Below are 26,835 nucleotides of genomic sequence, written 5' to 3' on the forward strand. Positions count from 1 at the left end.
CACCCTGCAGCAAGACTGAGAACTTTACTTTGAGAGCTCTGCCACCTACAGGACGGGAGGACATCCCAGACCGCACGGCTAATTCAGCCTGCTTATCTATGTGAAAATACATTTAAAACTAATAAGAGAAAATATTTTTTTACTCAATGCTTATTAACCTCTGGAATTCGTTGCCAGAGGATGTGGCGAAAGCTATAAGTGTAGCTGCGTTTGCAAAAGGTTTTCGACAAGTTCCTGGTGGAAAAGTCCATTAACAATTATTAAGGTAGAGTTGCAGAAAACTATCTGGGATCCTGCCAGGCGCTTGTGACCTGCCTTGGCCACTGTGAGAAACAGGATGCCGGGCTTGATGCACCCTTCTTCTGATCCCGTACGGCAAGCCTTATGTTCTGTTAAGACGAACATTGAGATTGGCAGTGGATGAAGTTTGGTCAGATCCCATTTTGATGCACAGTAGAATGTCATCCACAAATAGGTAGTATTTGATGTTTAAGGACTGAATGAAATCACAGATTGGAAGAATGTAAATGTTGAAAAGGGTCGGGGATATCTCTGGGATTGGATGGTTTGTTGGCCCATGCAACAGACTATGTTATGTTAGACATAAATGATTCAAGCCATTTGAGGGCAGTGCCTTTGATGCCAATGTCTCTCTAGCATTAAGTCAGGATTTGAAGGAGGAAGTGATGTCGCCCTACAATATGGACGCTTGATCCCGGAGTTCCAGTCCCCCGAATCGCTATCGGCTATCACCGCGGTGCTAATCCCCACCGGAGCCCAGATACAAATTCTCCTCTGGAAAAGGAAACGCGAGATGGCGCAGAGTAGAAAGAAACCTGATCTAAAGCAGTTTGCCTTCACTAGCAGGGAGGTAATCAGCATGGCGGGCCTGGAGGGGGGGAGGAGGAGCCTGAGCGCATGGCTGGAGGAGCGGGCCGCAATAAGGAAGGGGTCGAGCGGGAGGCTGAAAATGACGGACCACCCACCCATGCCGAGTTCCGCTGCTGGTTTGCCGAACTGTGGCAGAATATGGCTTTGATTTCGGTCTGAGTTCGGGGCAATGGTGGCGGAAGTGAAAGGCAATGTGGCGGCCCTTGGGTACTGAGGAGCGGAGGCCGAATCTCGCTTAGATGAGCAGGCAGTGGACCTAACTGCGAGGCAGAAGGAGGGGCTGGTTTTGGCGAAATCGGTCCAGGAAATCAGAAGATAAATTTGAGGACCCTGAAAACAGATCACGCCGGGCAAACTTGCGTTTCAGGGGTGTGCAGGAGCTCCCCGAGTTTGCCGATTGTTTTCAGATGGGGTCCAGCATCTGCTCAGCAATACTGGGATCCAAAGATGTTGTAGCACCTGTCCCCAGTGGTTAAACTGGACAGAGATCACAGGGCCTTGGGAGGGTCGAGAGGGAATCTGCCACGGGATATAGTGGCAGATTTTCATAATTTTGTGATCAAGGAAAAAGGTAGCCACGATTGCCAGAAGATTGGGACATGTTATGTGGAAAGGCCAAAAAGCAGAGGTGTTCCAAGCCCTGTCAGTGATCACAATAAAGAAGCAGAGAGAGGAGGTTAAGTACCGGTGGCTGTTCCCCTTTGGACTATCACACAGGGCAGGTCTATCAAGATTAAAACTGGGGGAGTGGCCATGGACTTTCTTCGTGATGTGAGTATTGCCTTGACAGAGGTGCCCCAGACCGTGCGCACTGCTTCACTGCTCAAGAGGAAAGAAGACCAGACCAGGTGGCAGCGTGTGCCAGGATCAGGAAGACGACTACGGAGGCATTCGGGTGGTCCCTGGTCACCTGAGGGGGAGGACTCTAGGAAGGGGTCTGGTGGTAGATGCAGGAAGGCCTAGTAATAAGGCATTGCAGTGATCAATTTTTGAAAAAGTAAGTGCTTGGAGTACAGTTCTAAAGTCATTTTTATGAAGCAATGGTCTCAGTTTTCTTAGGACATGTAATTTAAAATAGCCATCTTTGGCTTTAGAAAACATCACAATACAGAATCATTATTACTTGCCTTTATCTGATACTATCCATAGGGGTTTTGATAGCGGCCAATCTTATTTGTTGGTATTATTAGATCTCTCGGGCGCTTTTGATACAGTTAACCATAATATTTTGCTTAATAGGCTCTCCGAAATGAGCTTATCTGGCACCACTCTACAATGGTTTATATCCTACCTAAAAAATCATTTCTTTTGAGTCAAAATTAAGTCTACCTTATCGGAGAAAAAAAAAGTTTCGATTCAGGGGCTCCCCAAAGTTCATCATTATCTGCCACTTTATTTTATATATATATATATATATATATGCTTCCACTTTGCCACCTTTTAGCAGGGATGGGAATTACACATTACATCGATGCCGACGATATCCAATTTCTAATTCCCATTAAAGATACAGTTTCCATGTACATTTCCATTATTAAACAACTCCTAACACACATGAAACTGGTTTTCCAAATTAAAAAAACTGAAATCATATTATTGAATCTGAAATTAACGTGCACTAATTATCCTGTTCTAAAAATTCAAGATCCGGAAACTGAAATTGCATTGTCTGCTTATGCACGAGACTTGGGTATACTTATTGACTGTGACTTAAACTTAAAAAAACATGTTAACACAAAAATTAGAGACGGCTACCACAAACTTTTAACACTTAGTCACTTGAAACCCTTTCGAACCCAGTATGATTTTCGAACTGACTTCAATTGTTAATATTCTCAAATATCAACTATTGCAACTCCTTACTGCTTGGGCTTCCTAACAACACATTGCGACCTTTACAAATTTTCAAAATGCAGCCACCAGAATTTCAACAGGAGCAAGAAAGTTCGATCACATAACTCCCATTTTAATATCTCTACATTGGTTACCCATTAAATATCGCATCGAGTATAAAGTACTTTGTATGTTACATAAAGTAATAAATGGAGAGCAAACAAAGTGGCTAAATGTAGCAATTCATTTTCACACACCTCCAATGCAATTTAAGGTCCTTAAATAAAGGTTTACTGACCGTTCCATAAATTCTTATAGCTCATTTAAGTGAGGTAAGATCCAGGGCTATTTCAGTAGCAGGACCCAAGTTATGGAATATCTTACCAGTAGAATTGTGTTTGCAAAATAATCTAAAAACCTTTAAGAAAGATCTAAAAACATGGGTTTTCATGAAGGCATTTCAGGAGACAGAATAATGATCTAGAAGCACTTTATAAGGCTTTTTTAAAGAAAGCATTTTGGGAAGCAATTTTCATTGTTGAAGGTATATCATTATTGTATTTTATTTTATGCTTAATTTTAGTTTTTATTACTTTTATTGTATTATTGCTTTTACTATTTTTATTTGTTACTTATGTTAGTATTGTATTTAACTATTTGTTTTATCATTTTATGATCATGTAAACTGTTGTGATAGAACACTGAACGACGGTATATAAAACCAGTAAGTAAATAAATAAATAACCATGACACTGTTACAGGATGCTTGGTAAACATTTTGCAGTGCTGCTTCTTTCAGAGAATAGCAGACACAGAAGAAGAAAAAACAAATGCCATTCTATTGTTGAACTCTTTAAAACTGTTCTTTTTCCTGCAATAATGCCCAATGTTCACTTTTTATGTGTCTAGAAAACGATGATCCCAAAACCACTAATAGAGCGCCACATCACTGGGAACTCAGTGAGACTCCAGAAGAGAACCTGATGTTTCTGGAACAAGGTGACGAGAAAACGTCTTCCTGTTCTGAGCGGAGAAGAGAGTGCGGGAATCATTACATCTCAGAAAGGAAGCCAAGAAATTCAACAGGAGACTCGGCTTTGTGTGAGCAAAGTGCCAGAAATATCCCCCACACAGGAGAGGAGCAGAGAAACCAGAGAAGAGAACAAAGATGTTTATGTGATGTGTGTGTGATATTACTTAGGGATCTTGTAACGCTGAAATCAGAGCAGAGTTCTCACGCTGAAGAGAGACCATCTACAAGTACAGAGTGTGAGAAAACAGAACTAAAGGGACAACAGAAAGCAGACACAGAAGAGAAACCCTTAACATGTTCTGTCGAAGGGGAAGGTTTCAGTAGTAACAGAGAACTATTGCAATACCAGAAAATCAACATAGGAGAGAGACTGTGTACAAGTACAGAATATAGGAAAAGCATGGTTAATATAGCAACCCTCACAAAATACCAGAAAAGCCATATTCATACGAAAAGCTTCAATCAGAAAGCAAACTTCAAAAGACACCCAAAATTCCACCGAGGAAAGAGACCAGTTTCAAGTAGTAAATGTAATACAAACTTCAGTCAGAGGGAAGTCTTCACAAAATACCAGGCAATACATACTGGTGAGAGATCGTACTTTTTTACAAAATCTGAAAAATACTTCAGCAAGAATACAGACATCTCACAACAGCAGAAAATTCAAAATGGAGAGAGACAGTTTATATGTACTGAATGTGGTAAAGGCTTCAAGAAGAAAAAGTACCTCACAACACACCAGAAAATCCACACAGGAATTAAACCATTTAGATGTACTGAATGTGGAAAAGATTTCAATAATAAGAGTACCCTTACAAATCACCAGAGAATTCACACAGGAGCAACACCATTTCTATGTACAGAGTGTGGAAAAGTCTTCAGTCAGATGGCACATCTCAAAAGCCACCAAAGAATCCACACGGGAGAGAAACCTTTTACATGTAGTGAATGTGGCAAGAGCTTCAGTTGGAAGACCAGCCTTACGAGCCACCAAAGGATCCACACAGGAGTGAAACCATTTATTTGTACTGAGTGCAGTAAAAACTTCAGTAGTAAAGCATCTCTCACATATCACCAGCGGATTCATACAGGAGTGAAACTATTTAGATGTACAGAATGTGGAAAAGATTACAATCGTAAGAACAACCTTATAAGTCACCAAAGAATCCACACGGGAGTGAAACCCTTTAATTGTACCGAGTGTAGTAAGACCTTTGGTTGGAAATCGCAACTCATAAGTCACCAAATAATACACACAGGCATGAAACCATTTATATGTACTGAATGTGATAAAGGTTTCAATCTGAAGAACAGCTTGGTAAACCACCAGAGAATCCACACAGGTGTGAAACCATTTACATGTGCTGAATGCGGAAAGAGCTTTGGTTTGAAGTCAGAACTCAAAAACCACCAGAGAATCCATACAGGATTGAAACCATTTACATGTACTGAGTGTGGCAAAAATTTCAGTCGGAAGAAACAACTTGTATGCCACCAAAGAATCCATACTGGTGTGAAACCATTTTCATGTCCTGAGTGTGGTAAAAGCTTCAGTAGAAAGGCTTCTCTCACATACCACCTAAGAATTCACACAGGTGTGAAACCATTTAGATGCAATGACTGTGGAAAAGACTTCCATTTTAAGAGCACCCTCATAAGCCACCAGAGAACTCACACAGGTGTGAAACCATTTACATGTACTGAATGTGGCAAGAACTTTGGTTCCAAGTCGCAGCTTAAAATCCACCAGAGGGTTCACACAGGAGTAAAACCATTTACGTGTCCTGAGTGTGGTAAAAGCTTCAGTCGACAGGCATCTCTTACATACCACCAGAGAATTCACACAGGAGTAAAACCATTTAGATGTAATGAATGTGGAAAAGATTTCCATCTTAAGAGCACCCTCACAAGCCACCAGATAAGCCACACGGGAGTGAGACCATTTGTATGTGCTGACTGTGGCAAGAACTTTGGTTTGAAATGGCAGCTCACAAACCACCAAAGAATACACACAGGATTGAAACCATTTACATGTACTGAGTGTGGCAAAAGTTTTAATCAGAAGAAACTACTTGTATGCCACCAAAGAATCCATACTGGATTGAAACCATTTTCATGTACTGAGTGCAGTAAAAGTTTCAGTAGAAAGGCTTCTCTCACATACCACCAGAGAATTCATACAGGAGTAAAACCATATAGATGTACAGAATGTGGAAAAGAGTTCAATAATAAGAGCACACTCACAAACCACCAAAGAATACATACAGGAGTGAAACCATTTACATGTGCTGACTGTGGTTTGAGCTTCAGTTGGAAAATCCAGCTCACGGCCCACCAGGCAGTCCACACGGGAGTGAAACCATTTATATGTTCTGAGTGTGGTGAAGGTTTCAATCAGAAGACCTCTCTCACAAGCCACCAAAGAATCCATTTAGGACAGATAGAGGTCTGAAGTGAGAGAAAAATTAAATGGAGTTAATTTTTTCTCACTAAATCTTGCTGATTACCTTCACATATATATAACATTTGGACAAAATCTCAGCAAAATGAACATCACTGTTAAAGTATGATGGGAAAGAAAAATTCATGCTGGCCGAACAACTCAAAGGATATAAAGGTGCCCACCTTTAGCTTCAGCACTAGGGCTAATGATGATGCTAGTGATAGTGCAGATTCTTCAGCTGAATGTAAGAATCCTGGTACAACTATAGGCCTTGGTCACCCTGTTCATGGACCCACTGTAGCAGTTAACCGAATACCAAATTTAATTAAAAAAAAACAAAACCAAACTATGAGGAAGAGATACAGTTATGTGGTTTCCAGAAGACAAAAAGGAGATAATGGTTGATATTTATATGCCAGAGACCCAATATTTAAATCAAGATGGTTTAGAAAGAGAGCATGCCCAAAACTGTAAGAAAGAGGAATAATATGCAAGGAAAAGTGCAAAAATCAACAGATCCTAATTTAAAATCTTTATCAGCAAAAAAGTATGCAATGATATTTTAGAGCAATTAAGTCACTACAGAAAAAGAGGCTAAAAGAGGAGATTTTTGAGAGAAGTTGTAGAGGAGAGGTGCTGGAGCAATCAAAAAGCACTGGGGAAAAGAAGCCAAAACAGCCAGAGCAATTAGATGAGGCAGCCAGCAAGAGATACCAGTGAATGAGGAGGAATGTAAAGCAAGTCAGGCAGCAGGCACAGAGGAGAGAGAACAGGTGATGGGGGAATTGACAGTAGAAATTCAAAATGTGATATGTTGAGCTTCTCTGGCCTGATTAAAAAGAGCGATTGCAGACTTTGAGCTCCAGAAGGAAGCTCCCTTTGGCACAATGCAAGAATTAGGAAGGGTATTAGCAGTGAATTTGAGAGACTCAGATCATGCTTGGGTGTACCCTAGCGTTTGTGACATTCACTTCTGTCCATGTATGTGCACCTAAACTCATTTGGAGAGATGGACCCAGAGCAGCAGGAGACATACCACAGCAGTTAATGAAAAACTTTAGAGGAAGAGAGACAGTAACATGGACCCCTGAAGATAAAAGGGGAGATAATTTACTGCCTTTTTTAATGGCACAGACCTTATATTTAAATGAAGAGGGCTCACAAAGAGAGCGCGCCAAAACCTGGAAAAGGGAGAAGTAAACATTCAAGGAAAAACTGCAAAAAGAAATTGACCACAATTTAAGATTCTACTAAAAGAAATTGACAAAAAAATTACAAAGCGGTAACATTTTAAAACAATTAAGGGATGATATAGAATGAGAAATGGAGACCAAAAGAGAAAATTAGAAGAGAAGTGTCAGACGACTGAACAGTGAGGGAGCACCAGAAGAGATTGTGTCATGTGCTGATGTCAGAAGGGCATAATAAGGTGGCATGGCTCATGCACTGGAAACCGTGCAAACAATATAACATTACTGTACCAGATAAGCATTGAGATCATGACCCAGAAAGAGTTCTAGAGTATGAAGAAGCTGTGGTCGCCTGGGACATTCCTATTCCAACTGGTAAAAAGCTTGATGGATATTGTTGTAAAAGAGAGGAGCCCAAGAAAAGCTTTGCTGATGATAGAAGTGTCAGTTCCAAGTGACTGTTCAATACAATGTAGAGAGAAAAAGATCTTCAAGTGTCAAAAGATGCAAGAGACCAAGAGAAGAATGTGGCGGAAGGATACAGAAATAGTTTCCCCGATGACCAGGGCACCAGCAGCCTGAGGTAAAGGAACCTCCAGGCCCACCTTGATATGGGGCCTGGAAGCTCCAGAGGGGAGTCCCTGCTTGGCAGAAAGAGCAAATTAGCAGTAAATTGGAGAGACTAAGATCTCGCTTTGGAGCCTCTCTGGCAATCCCATCGTTGAAAGAACAGACACCCGAAAGAGATCCTTCTGAGGGGCAGCACCTGCCCTCCGGAACTCCCTCCCAGAAGAGCTCCGAGAAATACAAAACTACACCCAGTTGGGAAAGCAGTTTAAAGGCTTGGCTCTTCAGTCAGGCTTCTGTTACCAAACCTGAAACACACAGGGCCGGATTTTAAAAGGGTTACGCGCATAAGTTATGCGCGTAACCCTCTTAAAAGGCCCCTGCGCGTGTCGAGCCTATTTTGCATAGGCTCAGCGGCACGCACAAGCCCCGGGACTTACGCGCGTCCCGGGGCTTTCCAAAGGTGCGGGGCGGGTGGGCGGTGTGAATTTCATGGCGGGGTGGGAGGCGTGTTGGGGGTGTGATGCTGGCCCGGGGGCGTGGTTGAGGCCTCCGAACCAGCCCCCGGGTCAGGTGATGGCGCGCCAGCAGCCTGCTGGCGCGCGCAGATTTACACCTGCCTCTGGCAGGTGTAAATCTGCCGACAATGGTAGGGGGGGTTAGATAGGGCCGGGGGAGGGGGTGGGTTAGGTAGGGGAAGGTGAGGGGAGGCGGAGGGAACAGGCAGCGCGCGCAGGTTGCACAAATGTGCACCCCCTTGTGCGCGCCGACCCCGGATTTTATAAGATACGCGCGGGCGCTGTTTTTCAAAATGTACCCCACAGACTTTAAATGACACTACCTGGCGTTCTGCCTCAAAAGCTTTGTGTGTTGCCGGAAACGAGTAATACAGCTACTGTAGTTATTTGTTTGAGTAAGATATAAGTATTCTCCTCTATGTTGTAGAGTTTTAGTTAGGACTAAGTTTTGTGTAAGAAACACTAAGGTGCCCCTTTAAATTGTGAAATAAAATGTGATTGCTGCTATTTAAATTGATGCACACACATCATAGTAAAGCTGCAAATGACCTTTGCTCATCTACTGCTGTTCTAATGTATTGTGAACCACTTTGGGTGAATCGTGTATTCATAAAAGCCAGCAACCTATCCAAAACAATAAAATCATCTGCCATACGCCTGGGTTCTGCGTGAGGTTCATGCCTGCTACGGTTAGCAAAATACTAATTCATTTGGAGACATGGCAGCTGTGCGGGCCATCTTTCTAGCCTCCGTACCATGTTGGGCATTAATTGTGCCTGGTGGAAAGGTGTCTGCCACTTCCAGAGTGAGCCCATCTAGGAACTGTTCCAAAAGCCTGGCCACCTCAAGGCTAGGCTTTGCCTCTGGCTGCAGCCACTTCCAACGTTCAGTCGATGAAATAGATTTCGAGGGCTTTCCCCAGGGTGTAGGTTGCACCATTGTTACCAATAGGTTTCTGAGGTATACGCAGCCCTTTCTAGGATGATCTTGACTATCAAATAGGTGGTCCTTCCATCCGGATAGGCCGCTTGGCATTTGCCCATGAGCAAGTTTGCCAAGGTACATGTTCCAACTGGCTTCCGGGACAGCCTGTCACGCGGGCGATCCTTACAAAGTTTTTCAGGAAAACTCCGGGTCCTCCCTTGTCTTCTTCTTAAACCGAATGGGAGGGAGTGGATTTCTCTGGGTTGTGGGAGCTTGCGTGGCTACAGCGATCTGCACCAGCACCCCTTGCTGCCGGGTGAACTATCCATGTACACTTTGAACACATTTCTAAAGCCTGCTGCTGCTGGTCCTCTGCCAGGACCATGTACAAGCCGCCCCATGTCCTCTGCTCCTCCACGTGCACGAGCCACAATCTGGTGAGTCTCCAGGGAAACTGGAGAGAAACAGGGAAAAAAAAAATCTTTCTGGCCTGTCTGGCCCTTTTACTAGCTGCTTCAGGTGGGGGCTAGCCCCCCCCCCCCCCCCCCCCTGGCCTGATATGCCAAAGTCCCAGGCTGTCCCTGCAGCCGGCCCCAGGAAAAGAAAAAAAAATGTCTCTTCTGTGTTTGTGCTCCCCACTTAGAACAGGGGGTCCAACTGCTGCCATCATATGTGGTACCGAGTGGTCAGAAGGTAGCCAGAGAACAGACTTCAGGCTGGACTCTGGGAAAAAATCTTTTATAAATCTCTTTATTCGTAGAAAGTAACAGCCAAAGCAACTTTGCTGTTCTATGCAGTTCAGCAAACAAATGTGACGATGCAACTTACAGTTCAGTGCAGTTCTCTTTCTCCAGGCTTCCTTCTTCCTCTGGGCCCTGCTCTCTTATCCCCAGGTGACGGGAACCTTCCTGACCCAGAATCCCTTGCTGGGTGAGCTCCTAAGGAGAACCGGGCCAGACAAGTGTGGCTGGTCTTTTAAGGTGTTCTGAAGGAGTTTCTTATACACTCCCTCCTGAGAGGGAAATGATTTATGAATGGGGGGGGGGAAGGTGCATCTCGCAAGCCAACAGAGACTCCATACAGCAGTGCGCCACTTGGAGCCCGTTATTATAAGAGAGGGGTAAAAAAAAAAAATTGTGCTAATTTTCAGCACTACTAAAAGTTGACCCCAGTCTGGTAAACAAGTCCTACATAAATATCTCAGGAGTTTGAAAAAGTGTATAAACCAAAAACTGTGTGCTGGCCTAGGTGGCAGTAATGTCTGCTTGTACAACGCTATAGTGAACACGCAGACTTTGAAAATATTCAGCAGTCTGCGCACACTCTGCCAAGATGACAGCTACAGCTGCTCCTTACGGTGTAATGTGTGTGGGGAAACGTTCGTGCACGGTGATTACAATAGAAAAGTATGCACACCAATCCCAGCACCGCCCTCCAGAACTCCTCTCTGCAGCTTGCATACAACTACATACAAAACCAAACCTTGGCTCTATTTTGATATACAATAAGTGGGATAACATTCATATAAAGCTTCCCTCCTGTTTAACACACTTCTCTGATATGTTTGCACTGGAGAAAGTACAGAGAAGGATGATCAAAATGATAAAGGGCATGGAACTACTCCCCTATGAGGAAAGGCTGAAGAGGTTAGGGCTGTTCAGCTTGGAGAAGAGACGGCTGAGGGGGGATATGATAGAGGTCTGCAAAATCATGAAAGGACTTGAACGGGTAAATTGGTTATTTACTCTTTTGGATAATAAAAGGACTAGGGGGTGCTCCATGAAGTTAGCAAGTAGCACATTTAAAACTGAAGAAAATTCTTTTTCACTCAACGCGCAATTAAGCTCTGGCATTCGTTTCCAGAGGATGTGGTTAAGGCAACTAGTGCAACTGAGTTTAAAAAAGGTTTGGATTAGTTCCTGGAGGAGAAGTCAATAAACTGCTATTAATCAATAGGGAATAGCCACTGCTTGTTGCCGGCATTAGTAGGATGGGATCTATTTAATGTTTGGTCTGACCCAGTATGGCGTATCTTATGTTCTTATCAGCACATGTCACTTAAGAACTTTCATATCCATGGCACTTAAATCATTTGTTCCACTCAGGTACATCAAATCTTTGCCTCTTATAATCCTAGGTCCAGCACACTTGTTTTATTCTTTCTTTTACACTGTAGAAAAGTAGTTCTTAACCATGTTATCTACTTCCTTATTAGTAAACTAACTACGAGATCTGGTTATTATGTACCTCTGAGGCTAATTGTCTGAGTCAATAAAAATCTTTAAACACAAAAAAAAAAGTGAGGTGAAAAATTGGAAGAAGGATCCAACAGTAGAAAATAGGATAAAGCATAGGGGTTGGCAAGTTAAATGTAAGACATTGATAAGACAGGCTCAGAGAGAATTTGAAAAGAAGTTGGCCTAGAGGCAAAAAATCACAGTAAAACTTTAAAAACTATATCCAAAGCAGAAAGCCTGCAAGGGAGTCAGTTGGACCATTAGATGATTGAGGGATTAAAGGGGCACTTAGAGAAGATAAGGCTATTGTAGAAAGATTAAAAGATTTCTTTGTTGTGGTGTTTACTGAAGAGGATGTTAGGGAGATACCTGTTCCGGAGAAGGTTTTCTTAAGTAATGATTCAGATGGACTGAACCAAATCATGGTAACTCTAGAAGATATGATAGGCCTGAAGAGTAGAAAATCAAATGGACGGGATGGTATACACCCCAGAGTTCTGAAGGAACTAAAAAATGAAATTTCAGATCTATTAGTAAAAATTTGTAACCTATCATTAAAATCATCCATTGTACCTGAAGACTGGAGGGTGGTTAATGTAACCCCAATATTTAAAAAGGGGTCCAGGGGCGATCCGGGAAACTACAGACCGGTTAGCCTGACTTCAGTGCCAGGAAAAATAGTGGAAAGTGTTCTAAATATCAAAATCACAGAACATATAGAAAGACATGGTTTAATGGAACAAAGTCAGCATGACTTTACCCAAGGCACGTGTTGCCTCACAAATCTGCTTCACTTTTTTGAAGAGGTTAATAAACATGTAGATAAAGGTGAACTGCTAGATGTAGTGTATTTGGATTTTCAGAAGGCATTTGACAAAGTTCATCATGAGAGGCTTCTAGGAAAAGTAAAAAGCCATGGGATAGGTGGCAATGTCCTTTCGTGGATTTCAACCTGGTTAAAAGACAGGAAACAGAGAGTAGGATTAAATGGACAATTTTCTCAGTGGAAGGGAGTGGGCAGTGGAGTGCCTCAGGGATTTGTACTGGGACCTATGCTTTTCAATATATTTATAAATGATCTGGAAAGGAATACGATGAGTGAGGTAATCAAAGTTGCAGATGATCAAAATTATTCAGAGTAGTTAAATCACAAGCGGATTGTGATAAATTGTAGGAGGACCTTGTGAGGCTGGAAAATTGGGCATCCAAATGGCAGATGAAATTTAATGTGGACAAGTGCAAGGTGTTGTATATAGGGAAAAATAACCCATGCTATAATTACACAATGTTGGGTTCCATATTAGGAGCTACCACCCAGGAAAGAGATCTAGGCGTCATACTGGATAACACATTGAAATCGTCTGTTCAGTGTGCTGCGGCAGTCAAAAAAGCAAACAGAATGTTGGGAATTATTAGAAAGGGAATGATGAATAAAACGGAAAATATCATAATGCCTCTGTATCGCTCCATGGTGAGACCGCACCTTGAATACTGTGTACAATTCTGGTCGCCGCATCTCAAAAAAGATATAATTGCGATGGAGAAGGTACAGAGAAGGGCGACCAAAATGATAAAGGGGATGGAACCATCAGCCAGCAGCAAAGTCTGCGCTCCACCAAAGGATAACTGCTAACAATCCCTTTCCCTTTTCTCATAGGCTATTCTGCTGAAGGGGGGGGGGGGGATTTGATGCAGGCTACTGCACCTTTAAGAAGCCTGCTGCTGGGTCACCTCCTGTCCCCTGCAATAAAGCTCTTCTCCGTTTATTCCCTGCAGTACAGTGCGGCCCCTGCTCCCGCGGTTCCTCAAGATGCTTTCCAACATAACAAGCACAGCGCTTTCACCAGTCTGTGCACAGCCTAGAGCTCCGCCCCCTGTGTGATGTCATCAGTCTGTGCCTGCAGCGTGACGCTCTGTCGGTATGTGTTGTCATCAGTCTGCGCCCAGCGGAGGGAAGAGCTATGCTGTGCTGGAGGCAGTCGAGGGCGGGGGAGCCACGAAAAGTCTTTTCTTCCTCCATCCTTTAATGCGCAGATTAACAGCTGGAAACCAAAAACGTTCAGCCCCAAATCTCATCTCCTGCCCTTTTCCCCCTCTCCTGTCCAACTCTGGAGCCACACTGCAAGAGGCAAACAAATCTCTTCCCCAGCCAGAGAAAGAGCCTCCAATTCTTTTCTAATCCTGAAAGCAGCAGAAGCAGAGAGGAAAATGCCCGCGGGAGCTTCTGCTCAGGTAGGAGATGTCCCCAACTTCCTGCCCTCGCTGTACAAACACTGCTGCAGCTTTCTAACCTGGGACACTGCAGAGTCAGCCCTGAGTTTGGGGCAGATATATTAAACCATATGTTAAGACTGTGCAGAAATTCAGTGCACTGTTTCTTAATGCCTACACAAATATACACAATCTCAGATGCTGTAAGCAAATAGTGTTGTAATGCATCAGGTATGAAAAATAGTTAAAATGTGTGGTTAGCTTATGTAAATAGCTGCGCACACGTTTTAACGTAAGGTGGGAGCAGTGGAGTTTCTCGACTCATGATTTGTGCATACAAAGAAGCACAAATAATTTTTGTGAACATAAAACATGATTTATGTTTGTTTGTTCACATAAATCAAGAGATAGCAGAGGGAAGAGTGGAATGAGACCCAGCACACTGGCAGAGAGTAAACAGTGGGGCCGATGTGTGTGAGGCAGCAGGATTGGATTCAAAAACAAGAAAAGAGGGGAAAATAGAAAGAAGATAGGGAAGAAGAATGGCACTTTGTAATGACGCTGCTTCTATATCTGCTCTGCAGCCTGCATCCCTGAAGAACACTAATGCTGGAAACTTTACTCTGCCTAGGAATTAAGTTTCCACAGCTAAGAAATCATGAGTTGCAACAGTGCACCTCTCTGCTTTAGGGGTAATGACTAATGCCTTGATTTGCCTGAGGGTTCCAAAAAAAAACGGCACTACTAGTAGTTCTACACACACATTTTATGTGTGCAGATTTCGATGCTGCATCAGGAGTAACTTTTGCACAGAAAATGTGAGTTCAATTGCATGTAAACCTATGTGCTCTACTTCTCCTAAGTGCACCTTATTACATCACCCCTGCTGAGCAGAACTGGGGTGCAGAAGAGGCATTTTGGCATCCTTATGAGTATATGGAGAGAGATCAGGAGTCCCAGAAAGTGAGATTTTATATTCAAGGATCTGTGTGTCACTAGTTTCAAATTCTTATAATCCTGCTCTGGGACTGTGTGTGAGCCCTTGTGCTGTGAGATATCTTGATGGACATGATGCAGAAAATACTGCATGTTTTCTGGTTTGTGTTTCAGCTCCCAGTAACCTTTGAGGACATCGCCATCTATTTCTCCCAGGAGGAGTGGGAGAATTTAGAAGAATGGCAAAAGGAGCTTTATAGGGATGTGATGAAGGAGAATTATGAAATCCTATGCTCACTGGGTAGGAGTGATTTTACATTTGTATCAGTAGAACTGGGCTATCATTTAAAAGCTCTGAGTGTGAAAGTCTCCTGTTGTGATTTGATAAACTGGATAGAATCAGTCCAAAGGACAGCTACTAAAGTGGTCACTGGTCTTCATCATAAAACAAGTGGGTACAGACTTAAAGTTATAAACAATATACCCTGGAGGGAAAGGGGAGACATGATAGAGATATTTAAATTCCTCCAAGGATTAAATTCACAGAAGGCAGGTCTCTTTCAATAGAAAGGAAGCTCTTGAATGAGAGGCTACAGGAGGAGGGCGAAAGAGAGTAAAATCAGGAGAAATCTAAGGAAATATTCTGTATGGTAAGGATAGTGGTTGGGTGTGAGCCTTTGGGCTGTGGTGTGATGGATGCAGCCTAGCAGGTGAACCTCCTAGGCCCCCACTGACGGTTGGTGGACTCACCCCTGCTAGGACTGGAGCTAGGGCTTCACCTGTGCCAGCCCCATTCTACACAGGTTGAGCCTTTGGGTTCCAGGGGCTGGCAGGGCTTTGACGAGAGTCCTAAGAGGAGCGGTCCGACAAAGTTGAGTCTCGGGCAGAGGTCAGGGCTAGCAGCGAGCAAACAATATCCGGGTTCAAACCAAGGTTGGGACAGGCAGTGAACAAGCAGTATCCGGGTCCAAGCTAGGGTCAGGGCAGGAGGCAGTTAAAAAGAGTAGTGAGTATCTGTTGCAGAGGTCAGAACCAGAAATCAGGCAGAGACGGATGGACGGACAAGACAAGGCACAAGGGACTAAGACATAGGCAAGGCAGACAGGGCAAGATAACAGAGAGGGTGAGGCAAGGTAGACAAGGCAACAATGAGGCTAAACAGGCAAGGTAACGACAAGGCACTCGGAAAGCAACTCGCACTACAGACAAGGCGACCTTGTCTGTAGTGCGACATGAGGGCAAATTGAAAAACTGATGTTATGGAAAGCAATCTTAGAAGGTAGAGTGCCACTGTTGGAACGTCGTGACCATCAAGAGCTCGGTTGTGGCCACATACAAAGAGAGTTTATTATATTGAAGCCATTGTTTGAGGGCCAATAAACAAATACCAGTGCCACAAACCGTTTCTGACCAGGTTGCGCTAATTTTGACATAAAATTGAACGTTATCGGCGTATGTTCTGTAACCATCACACAAGGCTCGATGGAAGTTTGCAAATTGGAGTGAAATAAGATATTAAATAATAGTGCAGAAAAGGCAGAGCCTCATTTATTTATTTTATTTATTTAACATTTTTCTATACCGAACTTCATGACAAGCTTCATATCAGGCCGGTTTACATCAAACTTAGGGGTTAACTTAACAAAACCATATAACAGGAAGGCCGAGGCGCAGGTACAAATAACAGGGAGAATGAACTTGGGGGCTAGAGTAGCCAGGAAATTAAGGACAGAAAAAACTGGAGAATGAACACGAAAGAATATACAATGGTTGGGTCTGACATATAGTCTATTGGGCTATATGAAAGAAAACTGTTGCACTGTTAGGCTTCAGGGAAGGCTTGGACGAAAAGCCAAGTCTTGAGTTTCTTTCTGAATGTAATCAGGCAGGGTTCCAGTCTTAGGTCAGTTGGCAGATTGTTCCAGATGATGGGGCCAACTGTGGAGAATGCTCTTTCTTTCGTGGAGGTTAGACGGGTGGATTTATTTGGGGGAACTTGAAGGAACTCATGGGACACCTGTTTTATTAGCGAACCAAGAAGAATACTGGTTTCCTATTGAAAAGCATTGGCAGCAGAGCAAATTATCTTTCCCACAAAGGGTACGCCAGCACAAATATCAATCACATGCTATCTGGCATGGCCCATAGATGATGAGGCCACAGATCCATGGGTAAAGCCCTGCTGACTTTGTTCCATTAAACCATGTCTTTCTATATGTTCTGTGATTTTGATGTTTAGAACACTTTCCGCTATTTTTCCTGGCACTGAAGTCAGGCTAACCGGTCTGTAGTTTCCCGGATCGCCCCTGGAGCCCTTTTTAAATATTGGGGTTACATTTGCTATCCTCCAGTCTTCAGGTACAATGGATGATTTTAATGATAAGTTACAAATTTTTACTAATAGGTCTGAAATTTCATTTTTTAGTTCCTTCAGAACCCTGGGGTGTATACCATCCGGTCCAGGTGATTTACTACTCTTCAGTTTGTCAATCAGGCCTACCACATCTTCTAGGTTCACCATGATTTGGTTCCGTCCATCTGAATCATTACCTGTGAAAACCTTCTCCATGACGGGTACCTCCCCAACATCCTCTTCAGTAAACACCGAAGCAAAGAAATCATTTAATCTTTCCGCGATGGACTTATCTTTTCTAAGTGCCCCTTTATGAATCTTTATGCAAATTTGCTACAGAATTGCTGTAGAACTTTGAAAAATCTGCCACAGAATTTGCTATCTCATTCTACAGAAAACTAGGGGCTTTGATCGTAAGTCTACATCATTAACAACTAGTGCCACAGCTGATGGGAAAACTCTGCCTTTCTTGAAAGGAAAGGGTTTGATGCCAGTCTTCTGCTTGCTATACTTCACACACTACTTTTTTTGGGTTTTGATGCCACTCTCAATTTGTCATACACTCTGCCTCTTGAGGTTTCTGATTTCACTGTAATATTTTCCATACCCTGCGTGCAAAGCCCCAGGGTGTTCATGCAACTGTTGCTCCTGTTTTGTTGATCACTAGGTGCCTTGTGTTCATGCCGCTATTAGGGGTATCCTTTGCTCCTTTTTAGGTGTCTCATTGTGCTCAGCCCATCCTGATGATTTGAAAGTCCTAGCAGGGAATAGCTGTTATTCCTATAACCCTGACCGAAAAAAGGTATTCCTTCTATCAGAGAACGTCATCTTCTGACCAAGCGCACGGTGGTGACGAGTGAAGGGGACCCACCCAGCCACAGGTGGCCCAGGCAGAATGCCCTCGCATCCGGTCTGGGAATTTTCATGCACTGTTGTTGGTACCATCTGCCCCTCTCTTGGTGCTCGGCGTCTTCATGCCACTTTTATTGGTGCCCTTTGCCCCTCATTTGGAACCGTGGGTGGCCGCTTTGCGCCTCTCATGGTGCTTGGGGGTCTTCATGACGCTCTTTGTGGTGCTCTGACCCTCACCGCATCCTCTAGCAATGAATTCCAGAGCTTCATTATGCATTGAGTAAAACGATATTTTCTCTTATTTTAAAAGTATCTTTTAGTAAGTTCATTGTGTGTCCCCTGGGATTTGTACTTTTCAAAAGAGTAAACAAGTGATTAACATTTACTTGTTCCATTCCACTCGTTATTTTATAGACCTCTATCATATCCCCCCTCAGCCGTCTCTTCTCCAGACTGAAAAGTCCTAACCTCTTTAGCCTTTCCTCCTAGGGGAATCGTTCCACCCCCCTTTATTATTTTGGACGTCCTTCTCTGTACCTTCTCTAATTCTGAGATGTGACCAGAACTGCACATAGTTCTCAAGATGAGGTTGGGCAGGTCGGCGGGTGGGGTCTGCTGCAGACCCTGATGCTTCCTGCCCCTTCTTCCCCAGGTGAACCTTTGGTTTCCATGCTTGCAGTTCCTTTTGGATATGCTTTGGGCGTCGCTCTGCGAGCCCAATCTGCCTTGTTTCTCGCTTGATAATGAACCGCAGTTTCCTTTGGGCTGGGTTCTCTAGTCCCAGCTGATTTTCGGTTGTCTTGTGACACCCCCCCCCCCCCCCCAAAAAAAAAACACTTTGTGGGTCTTTATCTGAGAGCTTTTTTCTCTTGTATTTGGTCATTTGTACTTTTGCCTGTACCGAAGGGATCCTTCACTACTGGGTCTAGTCAGAGTTCACTGTTCAGAAGCTCTGACTGAATTGTTTTTTTTTCGCTGCTCAATGGGTTTCTCGCCTCGTGCTCACATTATGCCCCTGCCTTCGAATGCCTTGCTGTGTATTGGGGTTTCTGTCTCTTTGAGGTGAGAAATCCAACTCTTTTCCCTCCTAGAGCCCTTATAGGGTCAGTTGCCTCACGAAAAATAGGACGGGGGGGGGACGGGACGGAAATGGTGGAGCTTCCGCACTAAAGGATTTTCTCAATTTTCCTGTTTTCAGCAGTATCTCCTTGGGTTTCATCAATGTGCCATCCTGCTTGTCCTCGGAGAAAGCTCAGTTGCTTACCTGTAACAAGCATTTTTCTGAGGTCAGCAGGATGTCAGTCCTCAAAATACCCTTTGGCCTCCCTTGGGAGTTGCTTTCTCCATATACTGACGGACTCTGCCTAGGGGGCAGGGATAGAACTACCGCTGCACATGCTCAGTAGAGCTTGCTGAAAGCTCTAGATTCTTTGCGATCAAAGTTCCGTGATGGGCTCAGTCTGACGTTGTCATCCGTGTGGCAGCCTTGCTATCCTCGGAGAACACTTGTTACAGAGAAGCAACTCTGCTTTATAAAGGGGCGGATTTTAAGAGCCCTACTCACGTAAATCCGCCCAGATTTACGCGAGCAGGGCCTTGCGCGCCGGCGTGCCTATTTTACATAGGCCTGCCGGCGCGCGCAGAGCCCCGGGACTCGCGTAAGTCCCGGGGTTTTTCGAGGGGGGGGGCGTCGGGGGCGGGGCCGATCTGCGTGGCGTTTCGGGGGCGGGCCCGGGGGCGTGGCCACACCCTCCGGAACCGCCCCCGGGTTGCGTCTAGGCGCGCCAGCGGCCCGCTGGCGCGCGGGGATTTACTTCTCCCTCCAGGAGGCGTAAATCCCCCGACAAAGCTAGGGGGGGGGTTTAGACAGGGCCGTGGGGGTGGGTTAGATAGAGGAAGGGAGGGGAAGGTGAGTGGAGGGCGAAAGCGAATTCCCTCCGAGGCCGCTCCGATTTCGGAGCGGCCTCGGAGGGAACAGAGGTAGGCTGTGCAGCTCGGCGCGCGCCGGCTACACAAAATCGGCAGCCTTGCGCGCACCGATCCAGGATTTTAGCAGATACGTGCGGCTACGCGCGTATCTACTAAAATCCAGCGTACTTTTGTTTGCGCCTGATGCGCCTACAAAAGTACGCGAAGGCGCGCTGTTTTAAAATCTACCCCAAAGTCCGCACATGAAGGAAATTCTCAGTTTTACCAGTTAGTCCACCAGTTTGCCCAGTCTGTCTCTAGTCCATCAAGCCACCCCCCCCCCCCCCCCCCTTGGTTCTTCATCCTGCACTTCCCCCAGCTTACCCAGACCCCTTACGCAGTCAGTATTTGGCTAGAAAGAGTTTTTGCTGACTTGCACCTGATAAATAGCAGAAGTAAATATGCACAGGTAGCAGCCCGGCAAGCGCTGCATTCGCGACTTGTGCGCATAAATGTTGGCCCGCCCCGGAACGCCCCTGATTGGCTCCTAATCTGCCCCTATTTTATACAAACAAAGTGATTTGCACACCAGTACTTGCACATGTATGTGCAAGATTTATAAAAGAGCACTAGCATGAATAAGTGCTACTTGCTATTTAATGCACACACATACACCTTTTAAAATTCACTTTAATGTTTTTAAATTGATAACTAGATGATTTATGTTTGTGAATGACCAGCAACAAGACTACAAATGAATCAGCCGCTACATCAGGGTTAATTGTACATTATCCTCCCACTTGGGGGAGGGGGCGCTGCCTTAACTCAGATTTTCTTAGCTCTGGAACAGAAGTGGCGTCAAGTTTCCAGCACTTGTGTCAGTGTATGGGCAGAAGCAGGGGTTCTGGTGCTAGGACCCGTAGTTAGGATTTATGCACCGAAAACACCAAAACATAACTCACATTTTACGTGATCCCAAAACAAGCATAAATCCATGCGGTATTTGTGTGCAGAACTCCTTGCTGGATCAGAAGAATAGTTTGTGCACACAACTGTGAGTAAAACTGTGCGCTCACCTTATTACATTGGGAGTGAAGTTGAGCTGGCCAGGCAATCTGTACAAGTACCCTCTGCCCCGACCTAACCACGTCTCCAGGAATATACTGTCTTTTAAAGGTGGTTAAATGTTTGGGCGTTGTGCAACAATTTTAGCTGCAATGAGTGAGAGCAGTTTTCAGATGGTCAACTTTTACCTCCTTCAGTTGCTGTTTACCCAAATAAATGGTTTTGCAAATTACCCTCCACAATCACCAGAGACAGGTACAGGATGCACAAATATTTTTCTTTCAGATACAACAGGACCTGATACTATGTTACAGGGCAAAGTTATGGCAGGACACTTTTAAAAAAATGTTAGGGACCTTCGTTTTCAGTTTTTATTTTATTTTCCCTTGGGAATTTCAATGTGTCATAAAAAAAAAAAAAATGTGGAAAAATGACTTTGATTTATTTTTTGTTATAACATTGAAATTCCCAGGGAAAATAAAATAAAAACTGAAAACGAAGGTCCTTAAACAGAATAGTGGGAACAGAAGAAAAAAAAATGCTATCATATTGCTGAACTCCTCAAACTGTCCTCTTCCTACAATAAGATCCAATGTTTAGTTTATTTTATTTTATACCTAGAAAAAGATGATCCCGGAAACATTAAAACAGGGACACCTCACTGGGATCTCAGTGAGAATCCAGAAGAGAACAAGCTGTTATTGAAAAGAGATGAAGAGGATAAATCCTCATGTTCTGACTGGGGAAAGAAGTGTAAGAAGCATTGCATCTCGCAGAAGCAAAGAAATCCAACAGGAGATTCCACTCTGGGTGAACAAAGTGCCAGTAATATCACACATACAGAGAAGAGAACAGAACAAAGATGTTTATGTGATGTGTGTGTGATATTCCTCAGGGATCATGTAACCGTGAAATCAGAGCAGAGATCTCACGCTGAAGAGAGACCATCTACATGTAGAGACTGTGGGAAAACCTTCGGACAGAAAGGAGACCTTCGGGGACAACAGAACACAGACACAGAAGAGAAACCGTTAACATGTTCTGATTGTGGGGAAATTTTCTGTAGGAAGAGAGAACAATTGCAAGAACAGAAAATCAACAAAGGAGAGAGATTGTGTACAATTGCAGAATATGGTAAAAGCACTCCTAATGAAGCAAGTCTCAGAAAATTCGAGAAAAACCACACTCATGTGAGGACATTATCATGTATTAATTTTGACAAAAGCTTCAGTAAGAAAGCTAACTTCACAAGACACCCAATTTTCCACCTAGGAGAGAGACCAGTTTCAAGTTCTAAATGTGATAAAAATGGTCAGAGGAGAGCCTTTCCGAAACGCAAAAAAACCTGTACAGATGAGAGTCCATTCTCTTCAACTGAATCAGAAAAATGCCTTAATGAAAATGCAGATATCTCACAACACCAGAAAATCCACAATGGAGAGAGAGAATTTAAATTTACTAAGAGCGGAAAAGGATTCAAAGAGAACACATGCCTCATAAGCCAAGAAATTCAGAAAGAAGTGAAACAATTCACATGTACTGAGTGTGGTAAAGACTTCAAGAAGAAAAGATATCTCTCAAGCCACCAGAAAATCCATACAGGAATGAAACCATTTCTGTGTATTGAGTGTGGTAAAGTCTTCAATCAGAAGGCACACCTTACAAGCCACCAGAGACTCCACACTGGAGTGAAACCATTCACATGTAACGAGTGTGGTAAAAGTTTTAGTTGGAAGAACAATCTCACAAGCCACCAGAGAATTCACACAGGAATGAAACCTTTTACATGTACTGAATGTGGTAAAAGCTTTGGGTGGAAGTCAAAGCTCACAAGCCACCAGGCAATCCATACTGGAGTGAAACCTTTTGCATGCACTGAGTGTGGAAAAAGTTTCAATCAGAAGAACAAATTGACAAGCCACCAGAGAATACATGCAGGAGTGAAACCATTTGCATGTGCTGAATGTGGCAAGACCTTCAGTTTAAAGTCACAACTTACAATACACCTGAGAATCCACACAGGAGTGAAACCATTCACATGTACAGATTGTGGCAAGAACTTCTATCAGAAGAAACAACTTGCATATCACCAAAGAATCCACACAGGACTGAAACCATTTACATGTTCTGAGTGTAGCAAAAGTTTTGTTAGAAAGGCATCTCTCACATACCACCAGATACTTCACACAGGAGTGAAACCATTTAGATGCAATGCATGTGGAAAAGATTTCTATTTTAAAAGCACTCTCAGAAGCCATGAAATAATCCACACAGGACTGAAACCATTCAAATGTGTTGAATGTGGTAAGAGCTACAGCTTGAAGTGGCAGCTCACAGTCCACCAGAGAACCCACACAGGATTAAAACCATTTACTTGCAATGAATGTGGAAAAAACTTCACTCAGAAAAAACAACTTGCATGCCACCAAAAGATCCATACTGGTGTGAAACCATTTTCCTGTATTGAGTGCAGTAAAAGCTTCAGTAGAAAAACATCTCTTACATACCACCAACGAATTCACACAGGTGTGAAACCATTTACATGTTCTGAGTGTGGAAAAAGTTTCAATCACAAGAACGCACTGACAAGCCACCAAAGAATACATTCAGGAGTGAAACCATTTACATGTATGGAATGTGGCAAGAGTTTTGGTGTGAAGTCACAGCTCACAAGCCATCAGAGAATTCACACAGTGGTTAAACCATTTACATGTACAGACTGTGGTAAGAGCTTTTACCAGAACAAACAACTTGAGTATCACCAAAGAATTCATTCAGGAGTGAAACCATTTACTTGTTCTGAGTGTGGTAAAAGCTTCAGTAGAAAGGCATCTCTCACATACCACCACAGAAATCACACAGGACGGAAACTATTTAGATGCAATGAATGTGGGAAAGATTTTCATTTTAAAAGCAACCTCACAAGCCACCAGATAATCCACACAAGAGTGAAATCATTTATATGTACTGAATGTGGCAAGAGTTTTGTTTTGAAGTCAGAGCTCAAAATCCATCAGAGAATCCACATAAAATTGAAACCATTTACTGTAATGAGTGTGGTAAAAACGTCATTCTGAAAAAAACAACTTGTATGCCTTCAAATAATTCACAAAGGAGTGAAACCGTTTAGGTGTACAAAACATTGAAAAAAATTTAATAAGACGAATACCCTCACAAACCATCAAAGAATCTACATAAGAATGACACCATTTATATGTATAGATTGTTGCAAAAATCTTCTATCATAAGTAACAATTTGGAGATCACCAAAGAATCAACACAAGAGTGAAACTATTTACATGTTCTGGGTATAATATAAGCTTCACTAGAAAATGCCACCAGAGAGTTCACACGAGTGAATCCATTTAGATGCAATGAATTTAGAAAAGGTTTCCATTTTTATATCACTCTCAGGTGCCATCAGATAATCCACACAGGATTAAAATCATTTATATGTACTGAATGTGGCAACTGCTATGGTTAGAAGTAGCAATTTACATTACACCAGAGAATCCACACAGAATTCAAACGTTTTGTATGTACTAATATAGTAAAAACTTCACTTATAAGAACCTACTTGCGCACCATCAATGAATCCACGCTGGAGTGAAACTATTTGCATGTACTGATAGTGGAAAATGTTTCCATAGTAAGGCAGGTCTCACATACAACCAGATGATTCACACAGGAACAAAATCATTTAGAAGTACTTAAACTGGAAACAGTTCAGTCTTAAGAATACCCTCATAAGCCATCAGAGAATCCACACAGGATTCTAGGGGTGAGAATAATAATTAGATGGAGTAAATCTTTCTTGCCCAGTTTTGCTAAGCCCTTCACGCAGCGACCCTATTGTGCAATATCTAGACTAAATCTCGGCTAGGTGACTATTTAAGTATGGAAGGAAGCAAAAAGAAAAATTCATACTGGCTGCCCATTGCCTAGGATAAAAAGGTGCCCACCTTTAACCTAATCACCAGGGCTAATAGATTCAGCAATAGTGCTGAATCTTCAAGAGAAGATAATGACCTTGGTGCACCTGTAGGTCATGGTGAACCTGTTAATGGACCCATGCAGCAGTAGACAGACCACCGAAGCTAACAAAAAAAAAAAAAAAAGGATTACTAGAGGGTATGCAAAGAGAGCCCACCCAAAAATGTTCTTCTGTCATATCTTGTAATGGGATTTAGCCCGAGTCTGACTATTGATGAGCTCAGAGCCACACCCAGAAAATACAGAGGAATGACCCTGACCTTGCAGTCATATTTGCTAATATTTGGAGCAATAATAAATAGGTCACTGACTGTCATGTTACTGAATGATGAGCCCTTGGTCCACTGTTGGATTGGCACAACCTAATGCGTGTGCGTACGGACTAGGTCCAGGCAGGCAGCAGCTGGTGTGTTGCCAGCTACAGTCAGGATAGCCAGCATCCAGCCAGAAATGGAAAGCAGGCTAAAAACAGGGCAGATGGCGATCAAGCAGAGACGAAACAGGCTAAGGTCAGGGCTGGCAGAGTTCAAGCAGGGACGAGGAAATAAGCTGAGGTTAAGATAATGCAGCAAGCGAAGCAACATTGAAGGCCAGGCCAACAACGAGAAGTCAGTCCAAGGCGGAGGAAAAACAGGGCAGGCAAGGCAGGACATGGCAAGCATGCAGGCAGATAAGCAGGAACAGGAGTCAGAATCAGGAATGACAAAACCCCTAGGCAGAGGAATCCATGAAAGGACCTTTTGCTAAAGCACTGGCTTAAGTGCAGAGAGCACAAGGCAGTAATGATGTCATCAGCCAGGCCAGAGGAAATTCCGGATGCAGGGCCTATAAAGGCTTAGAGATTGCAGCCTGCCTCCTAGTCGGAGCCACTGGATGCAGCATGGGGCCAGAAGCCATGTCGGAGGATCCTGCCTCCAGAAGGCACCACTGAGGAGGTAAGGGGCATTACACTGACCCTTATCAGGAGATCCCTTTGCTACTATTTACAGAAATAATAAAAAAAAGGTCATGAACCTTGTGAAATCTGAAAGTCATGCGTGGGTTGAGAGAGGGGATCAAAGTCACTAACCTTGTAAAATCTGAAAGTTGTGATTAGGCTGAGGATGTCTGGCCCACTTCTTAGCCACAGCTATTTTGGGTACATCGCCGAACTACATAAAAATGGTCAGAACTGTCAGAGGTCAGATCTCTTCAAGCAACAAACTTCCAGAAGCGGCAGAGCTAGCTGATTCCTTGGGCCCTAATTAAACATTGTAAGGAATATGCTTTGCTTCATATACAACTGTATTAATTATTGTGATTATTCTCTTTTGTCTATTATTGCAATTAACCACTTAGTGTTATTTGTAGCAACTCCTATTGTCTAATTATTCCTGTAAGCTTATAATAAACCTATTGCTAATTTCACTTGGCACTGAGGTGTTTTAACTCTGTGTGAGAGAGAAAGAAGTGCTAAGTTAAGTTCCCTGTACGTACCAGGATCAGTCCAGACAGCTGGGTTATGCCTCCCCTCCAGCAGATGGAGTCAGAGAGAAAACTGAAGACACCCCCTAGATATACTGGTGTGCCACCTGCGATCCTTCAGTATTTTCTCTGACTCCAGCAGATTGAGAGGCATAACCTGCGGTCCTGGCCTGGTCAGTTTGTTCGTACTGGGAAAAAAAAAAAATAATAATAATAAGAAAAACAATAATAGAGGGACAAGATCATTTGGTTTCTTCTTCTCTCTGCACTGTATGTTCGTGTTGGTGTTTTGTGTGAGCGCAGCGCGGGTTTGAGCTCAGAGTGGGGCAGGCACATAGGGCACTGCCCTGTGAAGGTTCCCGGGTTAGACGGTCCTTGAGGCTGGGGGAGAGCTTACCGGTGGGCCGGTCACCCTCC

At 43.5% G+C, this 26,835-nt stretch overlaps 2 protein-coding genes and 1 long non-coding RNA gene across 4 annotated transcripts in view; 2 read left to right on the plus strand and 1 right to left on the minus strand.

The window, feature by feature from the left end:
* Positions 1 to 8,377, plus strand: part of LOC115085899 (zinc finger protein 271-like) — a 195,015-nt gene extending 186,638 nt beyond the window's left edge. For both annotated transcript variants that reach the window (XM_029592434.1, XM_029592432.1), the window contains exon 4: positions 3,634 to 8,377. In XM_029592434.1, coding sequence (XP_029448294.1) covers positions 3,634 to 6,209 — 2,576 coding nt within the window. In that variant the 3' untranslated portion in view covers positions 6,210 to 8,377. The remainder of the gene's footprint in view (positions 1 to 3,633) is intronic.
* The window catches only part of LOC115085944, a 35,280-nt gene extending 21,844 nt beyond the window's left edge, over positions 1 to 13,436 (minus strand). Inside the window, exon 1 of the long non-coding RNA XR_003855000.1 lies at positions 13,342 to 13,436. This is a non-coding gene — a long non-coding RNA (uncharacterized LOC115085944). The remainder of the gene's footprint in view (positions 1 to 13,341) is intronic.
* Positions 13,437 to 13,544: 108 nt separating this feature from the next.
* On the plus strand, positions 13,545 to 26,361 carry LOC115085895 (oocyte zinc finger protein XlCOF6-like). Its single transcript, XM_029592429.1, has 3 exons — positions 13,545 to 13,868; positions 14,958 to 15,084; positions 21,583 to 26,361. The coding sequence occupies exons 1-3, from the start codon at positions 13,845 to 13,847 to the stop codon at positions 24,036 to 24,038; spliced, it is 2,607 nt and encodes an 868-aa protein (XP_029448289.1). The 5' UTR covers positions 13,545 to 13,844; the 3' UTR covers positions 24,039 to 26,361.
* The last annotated feature ends 474 nt before the right edge of the window (positions 26,362 to 26,835 follow it).

Source organism: Rhinatrema bivittatum, chromosome 2 (genome assembly GCF_901001135.1).
Source record: "Rhinatrema bivittatum chromosome 2, aRhiBiv1.1, whole genome shotgun sequence".
NCBI lineage: Eukaryota > Metazoa > Chordata > Amphibia > Gymnophiona > Rhinatrematidae > Rhinatrema > Rhinatrema bivittatum.

Excerpts from the sequence above, each read along its gene's own strand:
- LOC115085895 (XM_029592429.1), top strand. The coding sequence starts at position 13,845 with ATGCCCGCGGGAGCTTCTGCTCAG. Across the intron at positions 13,869-14,957 it reads CCGCGGGAGCTTCTGCTCAG|CTCCCAGTAACCTTTGAGGA; the intron begins GTAGGAGATGTC and ends TTTGTGTTTCAG. Across the intron at positions 15,085-21,582 it reads TGAAATCCTATGCTCACTGG|AAAAAGATGATCCCGGAAAC; the intron begins GTAGGAGTGATT and ends TTTTATACCTAG.